Raw genomic sequence first — 12,833 nt, 5'->3', positions numbered from 1 at the left:
CACATAAAAAGGGGACTGCCTAATGATGACATATATGAAAGGATATGATACGTAAGGCTGATTTCTAAAAAGGATTAGCTGATGCAGAGAGAAGATGAATGAATCAAAATACAAAGTAAATCAGGGCTGTAAACAAGTGATAATTTCTCTTCAACTGATGGCGTCTAACTGCACAAATGGTATGTGCATGTTTAAACATGTGTGAAAACAGAAAAGAAATAGGGTTTTTCAGGCTCAGAAGTCTAAATCCACAAAAAAGTAAGAATTCTATATCTAAATAAATCATAATAAAAGCAGGTGATATTGGGTTTCATGATGAAGAAGCAATATCTACAGTAAAGCAGATCTGTTAAAGAGATCTGAGCCCCCCTTCTCCATGACATATACCTCAATACTCACTTGCAAATTCAAAATCAACTGCTAAGAATGCAGCATTAAGGGATCTTGATTTGATTGCCAGTAGTTTATGACAAGGTCATTGTACAATTGCAATGTGTGGCCTTCAGTAAATCAAGCAAACTCACTCCCATGGTGATTAATCCGACACAAATTAGCAAATAAGGGCAAACAATGACTTAAAGAGAGAATTTCTGATCTGTTCCTTAAGCCATACAATACAAATTGTTCTAAAAACAGATTTTCTGAGCAAAGGAAGGGCAGGGTCACTCATGAGCAGACAAACATGGTAAATGTGCGATATGACAACAGAATTTCTTTGCAGCCAGTACCCACATACCTTGCAGGATTTCTAAATGTATGGTTTCAAGATGCAATGTCTTATAATATCAGTTAGGTACCTTCAGCTTTGTGATTGCACGTACACAAATTTTCTCAACAGAGGTTACCGAAACACTTGTAGTCAGCAAAGAAGCAGTGGAAACACTCATAACTGGTTGCCTTAATGGGCAGCAAAATGCCAAACAAATTTGCTGGTTTGAAAACCAAAGAATACCAGCCAGCAGCATGAAACATTAAGGTACTAATTTGACGGCAGCATGCAGGCAGCTTGGACGAGTCTGGCTTCTCACACAAACAATATATCCTGCTTCAAGTACAAGTCTCCAATTACTTTTAAATGAGGTTCATTAAATCTTGACCATTGACCCCAGGGATAGATCTTGAACCTCCTTTTGAATGAACTGTTCATCATTTGCTGAGATTATGGGTAGATTTCTAGCAAAGTACAATGACCTTTGACCTTAAAGGACAAGTCCACCTTCATACACATAAGGATTGAGAGAATGCAGCAATATTAATAGAACACATCAGTGAAAGTTTGAGGAAAATTGGACAATCCGTTCAAAAGTTACGAATATTTTAAGTATCTGCGCAGTCACTGCTGGAAGAGAAGACTACTACAGTGTATGATGTCACATGCGTACAACTACATAAGGAAAATAAAAAGAGAATTTCACAAAACTTTACTTTTTGAATAAAGTGCACATTTCTTCAACTTGCTACTGACGTATGTTAAGGGTGATATTATTCCCCCTGCCTTCTGAAAGAGAGAAGTCGAGTGTTCTTTTGTTATGCCAGAAAAATGGAAATATGTTGAATTTTCTTTATTCTTTCTTTATATTGTTGTACTCATATGACATCACAAGCTATGGTAGTCTTTTCATCCAGCCGTGACTGAGCAGAAACTTCAAAAATTCATAACTTTCTAACGGATTGTCCGATTTTGCTCAAACTTTCACTGATGTGTTCTACTAATATTGCTGCATTCACTCAACCCACATGTCTATGAAGGTGAACTTGTCCTTTAAGCTTTGGGACCGTACCCCTATTACTTCATTTTACTAATTGTGAATTTAATGAAATCTCTCCTGCTAGATCAGCATTCTCTGCTGAAGTTTTGGCAAAAAAAAAAAAAAAAATAGCCAATGTGCAATGAGTCAGCCTATTTGTACATCATATAGCATACCTGGGCAAAGACAACAAAAAGGAAGAAAAAAAAAAATCACAAACGAATCACACACACACACACGAAAAAAAAAAAAAATCTGTGAAAGGGTTACCGATGCTCTGCTACCAACAGTTCTCCTCACAGAACTAACCAAGTCATAAGACCAATGGCATCCCTCCCATCTCTCCTTTGACCCTTTTTAAGCTTGTTACGGCACACTTAAAGTAAAGCCTTCCTCTATCATTTTTCTATACCTATCATTACTTGTGCAATCAAGAGGTACATTCTTCACACATTTTACAAATCAGTGACACTCATCTAGATTTCTATGCCTTAGCCTGAGCTCATCTCATTCCTTTCCCTCGCTTCTCTCCTCCCCGTTCTCTTCTCTTCCTGGTTGCTCCCATTCCTCATTCGCCCTTCCCTCTATCCCCCTGCTCCTGTTTCCTATGCTTCTTGCTTCCTCCCTCCCTGCTCTTTCATGCTCCAAGAGAGAAGTGTGCTGCACTTTTGGACCACTTGTTTTCCCTCCCACTCCTGAAACTTGAGCTGTGGGGCTTGGTGTTCAGCGGTGGGAGGCAGGGGGTGTCACCTTGGCCATGCCAGTTCTCTGGCTGCTTAACCATGGGTTTGTGGGGTACCCACATATAAAAGTTCAGATCAAAATGTTACACACACACACACACACACACACACACACACACACACACATACATACACATACACACAAGCCAAAAAACAAACCAACAACAACCCAAGACAGACAGACAGACAGACAGACAGGAGGGAAAATGCACTTTTTGTCACTCTCCCTATTCTCTTTGGACCTATTCACCCACATCACTGAATTATTTTGTGAATGGAATGAAAGTGCAAGTTTCTTCATAAAGATATTTTATAAGGAAAGCTGTACTTTTTGAGTAGCCTTGTACTCTAAAAAAGGAATAAAGTATTGATCAGTAACATTTATTGCACTACATTACTACACATTTGATGCATAGGCATGAGCAGAACAGTGAAAGTGTTTTTGTACAAGTGAACTTTGGAATAGTTTACACCTTCACAATGCTTCTAAAAGGTTTTAAATAATTTTAAAAATTGATGTGACTGCACATGAGCCTCTGCATGATATGTTTTACATAGAAGGAGCATTTACACTGCTGGCATGGTTAAATCATTTCAAATTTTTCCAATCTTATGTCAGGTAACTTCATGAAGAAAAAAGATGATCAAGCCCAAGAGAGTATATAACTATACAACTGCACTAATATCATCATACATGACATGTGCAATCAATCAAATCAATCCTGTCATTGTACTTGCTGTACAACTGTGCTACATGAGATATTCCAAATATATATGCAAATTGTAATCTCAACCATCTTGAAATTCTGTCAAATTTCTTCTTAAAAGAAATCATCACCTAGTTACCTGTGTCATGATTGTAGCTTGTGTTACAGCATGAAGAAAGTAATTACAGCATTCAAAGTTTCCTACACATCAATGACAAGTCCTAATGAGTTCACTTTAGACTAGCTCGCTTAAAGTTTCACAATCTTCAAGTAGCACTTCAGCTGTTTCTGAAGAGCTGCCTACTTCATGTTTACTTCCCAATAGAAGTGTGTCTTAATTGCCTCTGATAATGCATACAAATATCTGCACATAGAATGCCACAACCATTCTTTATTTATTTCGGATGTGATATTCATAATCACAGTTATTCTTTACTTCAGGGCATTGGAGAAGCTAGGCGCTGAATGCAGCACAGGAGACTATCGTGAGATTAGCGGATAATTCAATAAATCTGAAAACACACTGGTTTGGGAAGAGCTCGATGGTAGGGATTTGTGACAAGAGTTTGGGGGTGTTACCGCCGCCTCCAGCTAGAAGCTCCATTCATTCCACTGCTGAGGGGAAAAAAATTCAACACAGAGTAAAAAAAGAATAGAAAAGAAGATTGACTAGCTAACATATAAAAAGAGTAAGAAATGAGAGGGAGAGAGAGAGAAAGAGAGGGGGAAGAAGGGGAGAGAGGAAAAACCCTAAGATGGACAGGAGTGAAAAATGGTAGAAAATGGGAGAAGCGAAGATTTTCAATCAGGAGTGATAATAGGTGAATAGCCATTAAGATTGGGTCCAGTGGACAGTGGCCATAGAGCGTTGACCCAATGGGAAACGGGGGCTGCAAAGCTGCTTTGGGAGCAGAATCACCCATTGTGACCATTGTCCAGTCCATCTATGGTCAGCACAATGACCAAACTCCAGTCAAGAGACAAAGAACACGATCTGACACATTGTCCGCTTTGTTGGCTCAGTTGTAATTCTACTTGAGAAGCAGGGAGAGTTGGAGGGTGGGGGAGGGGGGGGGGGAAATGAATTTTACCACTAAAAGGAGTGTAGAAAAGGGAGAATCATAGCAGGCAAAAATCCTTCCCCTCAGATGAAAAGGAATGCAAGAGAGAGAGAGAGAGAGAGAGGGAAAGAAAATAAACCAACGCCTCTTGCTCCTTTGATTGGACTCATCTATTCATTAACTCAGGGCCTGTGTGAGGAGACACCAACACAATAGCACATGGCTTGGGCCGATTGCGTAATGCCGTTCTGGCCATTGTGCGAGGCTGCTTAAATCTCTCCAATTCAATGCACTGACTCACAATTTGGACTTTCACTCCCCCTGTTCCAAAACCCAGCACACCCCTTTCTTTTCCTTCAGTCTCTCCTTTTTTTTTTTTTTTTTTTTTTTACAATTTTTGTTGCAAATTCTTTTGTAGAGTTGAAAGAGGGAGAAAGTGCATCATGGGGTGACTAGAGTTTTGTCTCCAAGATTCGCTCCCCCCCCCCACTTTTTTTAAACTCCTGATAGGCAACCACAATAAATGAGGGACCTAAGTAAGAAATTACAGACACTCCACAGATTATGAGATGAAAAACCCTCTTAATCAGAATTATCACAGGATGCATAGATGAACCAGCTGTCCTCTAGAGCTCCTTGAGATTGTAACAATAAACATTCAAAGAGTTTGGAAATGTAACAGACATTTGTCCCACTTGTAGTCAAGACTCTCCACATTGTGATTACTGTTCTCATTGGATGGAACTGGACTTTTTTCCCCCATCCAAGAGACACTGCTGTCATTATGATGTGGATGATAATAATAATAAAATAATGCCAGTAATGACAAAATTTGAACATGATAATTTAGATAAAAACAATGTTAACAATCCATCATCACCCTCATCAAATTATCATATGATTACTATATAATTAATATTGTTGTCACTATAATTACTACAATTAATTGTTACCATCATTACCATTAACACCATCACCATTCAACATCCACATTAACAATCCAATCTAAGCCTTCAATGCAATAATACAATCCTGGTTTTCTGCTGCTGGCGGTAAGCTTGCCTGAGACTTGCCCAACATAGCAACAATGAATGCATGCAAACTGAATCCAAACACTGAAATGCATTGAGGTATGTACCAATGGATGGAATACCTTCTAAGTCCTCAGAGGAAAAATGACATTGAAGTGGAAACATTGGTAAATCAGCCTATAACCAATACTGAAAGCTTGTCTAGGAGTAAAGTTGAATGATACATGTACACACCAATCAAGAACCCAAGCGCTGTATTTCTTATAGTCACACACAAGCAGACAGAAAGTTCTGTACAACCATATGTTAATTGGATGAAGGTGGAATTAGTCCCATTTCTGAAAGGGGGTATAAATTAGAACTGGCAAATATTTGCCATCCATTACGGAGGCTGCAGTTACTGTAGAAGGAAGAGCGAAAACTGGATGGAGGGGTATCTCATCGGTCTCGTCGGCTTGTGAAAACGAGGCTGAATGGAAGGGAGTCCAAACTGGTCATCTCGGCCTACACACGCTCCCCTTGGCTCAAGGCTTTGAAATCTGCGGGGGCCATTCCCCCGCACCTCATTAATTATTCATGGGCCCTTTGCAGCGGGGTCCAAAACAGCAGCAGGCACCGATTTGGGCTTTCACAAAAACAGATCAATATGGAATTTGGAACAGAGGGACGCTGGAACTGCCGACATGGTGTGTGGTGGAACGGACAAAAGATGGGTGGTTCAAAAACAAACACTTGTTTGTAGATTGTTTCAGATAGCATGGAAGACAGGGGGAAAAATAACCTTGAAAAAAGATTGGCAAGTTTCAACCAAAGACATCTGGGCAAATGCCATCCACAAGTAAATATTCAAATAAAATTCTAAGAAAATGATTTATAATATGAATTATAGCATGCCGTTTCAATCTTTATTGATCTTAATATCTTCTGGAATCTGGCATGCAATATTTTCTTTTGGAAGGTGGAAAAGGGGAGAAATTGGTACAACAAGCAGATTGGCAAAGATGTACTTCTGCCTTCTTCGAAGGCAGCTGTGAAAATGTTACTCCAGAGACACCACACCATTAAAACTACCTTTATATTCACCAATACTGCGGGCATAACCATTCTACATTGTAACACCATCTTCAACATCATTTGCCATAATATCCATCACTGCCACTATCACTATTATCATCAAGATTATGATAATCATTATGGTTATCACCACCATTACAATTTTTACTTCTCCTGACCACCAAGTATGTCATTTCCAACACTGGCATCATCATCCCCACCATCAACATCTTCATCATCTGACCACCTTCTTATTATATTGCCATTTTCATGATGATCATTCAAAAAGAAACAAAAACATGTCATTTATTACACACAATGCCATCATCATCAGCATTATCACCAGCAGCAGCATCATTATCACTATGTTCGTCACCAGAATTATCATCTCTCGTTTCCACAACATCTAAAAGAAATCTGTAAAGTTACATTTACATTGGTGATGGAAGTCATCACTGCACATCTCATCTTTTATCTTCACCTGTGAATTCTTCCTCTTCAAGGGCATCTAACGCACTGAATGGGTCGTCCCCATCATTGTCCGGTACCATGAAGGTGTACTGACTGGTCAGCTCAGAGATCTTCTCCGACGTCAAAATCTCCCTGTCAAACTCGTCGTCCTCGTCCTCGAAGTCGTTGAGGTCGGCAATGTCGGGCTGGTGGAAACTCAGAATACTGGCAAGACTCTGCATGTCGTCATCTCTGTGTGGCCAAGGTTAAAAGAAAGCATGTGCTGTGCATCACAGGATTGGCACAAATTGCCAGATTTTGAAACAACAACAACAATGGGGGGGGGGGGGGGGGAACAAAAGTGCACACCACCCAAAACAAATAATATACTGACATTGGTCAAATAATCATACTCGATAATGATTAAAAATGATGTACATCAAAGAGAGGACAACTTTCATTGAAAATTACTCCGTGGGTGGGGATGGAGTCTCATTAATCTCTTCCGTGTTCATATTGCACTGTCTGATTCCAATTCATTTAATTCATAAATAATAATCAGATTATGCATGTGTACTCTAGTATTTGTATATATACTGTATCAGGAACATTATAAGTTCAGACCATATGGAGAAAATCCATCTAGACTATGAAGTACATTAGAATTACCCTTGGTATTCGAAATCAGTAGGGTTTCTACCCTTTTGATATCATAGGTGTGTGTTTATATCCTGGCCGTTCATACCTAGGGTAGTTATCATTGGTATTGGAAGGGTATTGATGCAAAAGAGTTTGTCATGCCTGACTTGCAATATGAGCACAATTTTATTCTCCCAATTCAACTCATACACCTATCAAGGTACTATGGGAGAGAGAGAAAAAAGATACACTTCTATTGATTCAAACAATGTGCATTTGTCCTTCCACAAATTCTGCACCTTAAATCGCTCCAATCCAATTAAATGAGGCGTGATGAGAAGGTTAATACTGAATGCCTACTTTCCCTGGGTGACAGAAGGATTTTGTGGGGTGGGGTAGGGATGGTGACACGAACAATATCAAACATCTCACATTAAACACCACTGAAAAGTGAAATCTACCAAGTCAATTCAATAATACACAGCTTTCCATAGCACTATTCACTTACTCCAATTCAGCTTGCATTTTTAAAGGGTTTTTTTTTTCATGGTCACTGTACACAAGACAAGAACCTTTAGAAAGTATGTAACTCTTGCTAACATATTTCATCTATTTATTCAAACTGTATTAATGAGGTGAAAACAAGAACAATTTCTAAACAATCCTGAACATAAACAAATCCCTCAGTTTTCACAGTGCACAAAGTATAATTGGGGGGGGGGGGGGGGGGTGGGTGGGGTGCCATTTCATGAACAAATAAGCATTTCGAGCACCAAAGAAGAAAGTCAACCCTTTAAATCCAAACCATATCTTATCCACAGACTGCAATTAGTGGATTAGTGGTTCAGGCAGTCACAGCCTCACACAAATTACAGAGAGCACAGTGAATAAAAGACTAAATCTTCGGCTTGCGTAAATCTCCATCAGAATAAATGTCTAAACCATCCCAAGATAAGATACAACACAGAAGTAATGCCCGAACAAAGGATTACATACAAGTATGCCATTAAAGCTACAAATCACTGAATTTTCCTTCTTGTTGCTATGGAGAAGGGGATCCCATATGTGGTGAGCTATTATACAGTGTAGGTGTCTCATGTGTTCATATCAAACTAATCTGAGCAGTTTCTTCCTCTGAACTATTCTGATGGTAGAGTGTTAAAATCTAAAGTGACACGACAATCCTTGTTAGACTTAAACTTAATGAAAAGAGTCACATCAAAAAAAAGAAAGATAAGATTTTTCATAATAATTGCACTTTAATGTTAAAAAAAGATATTGGTTGTACTAAATGTATATTAGATATAAGGCAATAATTATATTATCTCACAACTCCTCCCACTGGTTTGAACTTTAAAGATAATCTTTAAAGCTGTTTCTGGATGGATGAAGGAATGGATTTAATTGTTGCTGAGTTATTACACATGTACTATGTGACAGAAGGATATAATTAAGTCTTTTTTTAAATTCTGATCAGGGACGTGCAGCAAAGTTTGCGTTCAGGTAAAATGGAAGATTTGAGGGGTGACAACATTATTGCCTAATCTGCAATTGCCTTTGTGGTAGATATCACATTTTTGGTGAAAACAAGTGAAATTTAGAAATTAAATGACTTCCTCACTTAATGTCTGAATTAAGTGGAGTCGCCTTTAACAGGCATCAGGAAGATGACAATGATGATGATGATGAATGATGTAACTCACGTGGCCGCTCCCTCCCTCAGGAGCATACAGGAGACGGTAAGCTCCAGGGAGGCGCTGACGATCTTCTTGCTGACCGCCTTCAGCTTGATCCGCTGGCGCTCCTGGGTGGGCACCATGCTGGCAAAGTCCTTCATGTTGATGACCCCCTGGGCCAGCACCCGCCGCTTGCCCTTCTTAGCCTCCTAGCAACGAAAGCACAAACACACACAAATTTGTACATCAAACAACTTTGTCACATGTCATCTTAGTCTTTCCCCTTCATATCATATCAGAAGGTAAGTCCTCAATCAATTTATTTGCAGCGTCTAATAAGACAAATAAACCAAAACACTACAAAACACAGGAAAAATCATTTCTCTCACAATTAATTTGATACTATCTAATCGATTCAATTTAATTCAATCACATGAATATCACTCATCAGCCATCCTACAGACTTGTAATGTGCTATCGATTACAGTGACCATCATTTACTGTATGTGTCTTCACCATTCATCTACAGCTACTAGTAATTTCTTTTGTACATAGAGACATTATTATATCAAACATGCTTTACAGAGGGCACATTTTTCTTTCTTTCATTTCTTTTTCTAAGTTTCACTGAAAAAATAAAGTGACATTAAACATTAGGAGTAATATCACACAAGGAAGTGAAAGAACATCAATACTTTCTACAAAGAGGCTGTACACTAAGATAGATCCACATCACTAATTTTTCCACCACATTGTGCCTCAGATATTTTTCTCTGGGGTAGAGGTATTTATCTGCTTTTTATCTAGTACTGCACGATTCCATCCATACAAAAAAAAAAGAAAAAAAATGCAGACTACAACCAGAGCAGACTCATATGGAAAATGATACTTACATCCTCTATGACAAACAGCCACTCTTTGTCTTCAAATGGAGCATCAGCTCTGTTTTCCTGTAAGGAAAAGAAGCCATATTTTATACCATCTCGAAACATCAACTGATCTCAACAATGATGACTCACGGAATAATACAGTCCACAATCCGTTGCAAACTAATTGAAACACTTTCTATGTATACATGAATGACCACCTCTGCATTTAAAGTCCTCAATAGCAAACTTCCCAAACCATACAATGCAAAATAAAAATATATCAGAAGAATAGACATGATTACTTCCTCTTTGGCACACAACTTACAATTTATGGCCTGAATTGCAAAATTGCAAAATTGCAAAGTTTACTTCAAGACTGCCTTATTAATGGGAGCATTAATCAACATTCTTACAACTGGTTATTACAAGCAAAGTTTCATACCTGTTAAGTCTCTTATAATGTGGAGTTATAACCAGATAATACTCGGCCTTGACATTATATATATTGTCTGTTATCATGTATGTGAGGTGTATGTGGCTATCTGATAGCCAGACCATACAATGAAGAATTTTGTTATGTACAAGTCTGCACGATGTGAGATAAACAAAAAATGCCTACAGTACACCTTGTAGGGTATTCCTGTAACTGTGTTTGTCAGGGAAGACCTATGTATTCAAGTTAGCTTACTATGTAAACTTTTCATTTTGAAACTATCATATAAACTTTCTCCACTTCACTTTCAATGATGCGAGAGTATGAGATGCCAGCTCGATTGGCCCACCAGACTTCGCAGGTTCATTTTCATGGCATTGTGCATCCTTTGATTGACTCACAACAACAACAACAACAACAACAACAACAACAACAACAACAACAACAACAACAACAACAACAACAACAACAACAACAACAACAACAACAACAACAACAACAACAACAGAAACGGCAACTTGTGGAAGAGGTTCATTCACCGATAGACTACAGCCAGCATGGTGTTACGGGCACCCAGCATGATGCCACTCACCTTAAACAAAGTGACAGTAATCTCTAGGTTCTCTGGTACTGTCCAGGTCACTGTCCCCTTGTATGGCTCCTTGATACCGGGCACCCACTTGTGAAGCTGAAAACAACAACAACAACAACATCAACAACGTCAGTAAGAACAATAAGGAAACACAGTGGACGAGGTCAGAACCAAGCCAGTCCTTCATGCACCATCTCCATTGCAAATGGTTGGTTTTGCTCATTTCACCCTGCAGTCATTCCTATGTGACAAATGGCAGTATATCCTCACTGACAAAAAATTGATTCAATTTGAGATAAGAGATATTTCACGGGAATGATCAATTTAAGATATTGTCACATTTTCTGAAACAAGTCATTGAAGGATGTTGTCACATTTTCTGAAACAAATCATTGAAGGATTGACCAGGATGGCTTTGCTGGCTCAAAAACTTTTCCAAACATAGTTTGATAATGATAAGGAAACATACAAACTTTGTATATCAATTCTGAACTGTTCTTGGCATCATAACCCAAGTCACTACATCCACTACATTGTATCTACAAAAGTAATGACACTCTGGGATTATTGGACAGAGAATGTAGCACACATTGAAACATATCATTTCCCTTCTACAATAAGAAGCATTCTATCTGACAGTTACTAACAATCTATCCACAGTATTTGAATCTTGCTTGGCCACCAAAAATGCTATGAAACGCAAAGAGTGACAAGAAAAAAGAAACTAATTGTTGATGAGAATACAAATTTCCAGTATTACCTCTGTAGATTTCTTTCGTCCTCTCCTGGTCCATATCACACAAAGTTTGTCTGGTTGCCTACAATGGAGTAAAAAAGAATATATACAGAATATGATTACAATCAAATACAATACAGACATTGATTTGACCATATATATTTTCTCTTGTAGATTGTTTATTTTGTTGAATCATATCATTTCATCTACTCCCGTGCACAATTTCTCACTCTTTTTAAGCCTTGACTCACTGTCAAAAGCTTTTGATTGATTCAGTTTAGTCTACCAATGCTGTTTCGTAAAATCTTTGTGACAGTTAGGACAACAGAGAGAGATACGTTGTTGGCAAAATCATGTTGGGCTGTGGAATTATAATACTGGAATGAATGTATACAACCATCACACAACATTTGTCACACACAGCATCTATGTTAAAGTCAAAGAAGGGGAGGGGGTACTCCAATCTACTACTGGAGTGTTAGAATCTCAACTCATGAATTTCAAATGGGGTAAATAGTTTCCATTACAGTAGTTTTCATAAGCCTTGAATAATGAACACCTTTGAGTATAGAGAAAATGAAGAAATCAAGCAGGGATGACCTCTTCACTTTCTCAGTCACCACATATTGTAAATAAAAGTGAAGATGACTTTTGTAAATGGATGAAATGCCAAATATTTACAATCTCACACAAATCAGTTTTTTGTCTCAAATCCACTCTCTCTCTCTTCTCTCAAAATGCTTAGTGGAAACACAAAAGACAAGGCACAACTAAGCAGCTATAGTTTAGTAGTACTAATCTCAGAGTGAGACTCTCAAATTCATGCACGCCTGCTGTATCAACTACGCTAAGGACTTGAGTAGTTGATAAGACATGGTATTATCGGTAATGCACAGTCACTTTCAACAGGTTGCTGAAGATATATCTGGGAAGCTTTCGGCATGTAATACTTGATAATCAGGTTTAGTGGACTCACTGAATAAACGCCATGTGAAGTTCTAATTGTCCTAATTCACATGTTTGCAGACAGACAATGAAATAGAAGATTTTTTTTTTTTTAAAGACAAGTCCATGGAAGAGGGACTTAAGTCTTAA

General features: G+C 38.4%; 1 protein-coding gene across 1 annotated transcript in view; it reads right to left on the bottom strand.

The window, feature by feature from the left end:
• The window catches only part of LOC139741657 (EH domain-binding protein 1-like), an 81,340-nt gene that overhangs the window by 40,688 nt on the left and 27,819 nt on the right, over nucleotides 1-12,833 (bottom strand). The window contains exons 3-7 of the mRNA XM_071652235.1: nucleotides 11,763-11,820; nucleotides 11,003-11,098; nucleotides 10,002-10,058; nucleotides 9,136-9,317; nucleotides 6,825-7,045 (exon numbers count right to left, since the gene is read on the bottom strand). Of these exons, the coding sequence (XP_071508336.1) occupies nucleotides 6,825-7,045; nucleotides 9,136-9,317; nucleotides 10,002-10,058; nucleotides 11,003-11,098; nucleotides 11,763-11,820 (614 nt within the window). The remainder of the gene's footprint in view (nucleotides 1-6,824; nucleotides 7,046-9,135; nucleotides 9,318-10,001; nucleotides 10,059-11,002; nucleotides 11,099-11,762; nucleotides 11,821-12,833) is intronic.

Source organism: Diadema antillarum, unplaced genomic scaffold (assembly GCF_040938485.1).
Source record: "Diadema antillarum isolate AM-2024a unplaced genomic scaffold, OU_Dant_1.0 seq00000944_RagTag, whole genome shotgun sequence".
Classification (NCBI taxonomy): Eukaryota; Metazoa; Echinodermata; class Echinoidea; order Diadematoida; family Diadematidae; genus Diadema; species Diadema antillarum.
The sequence above is the reverse complement of the archived record's forward strand: the minus strand, read 5'-3'. Positions and strand labels throughout refer to the sequence as shown.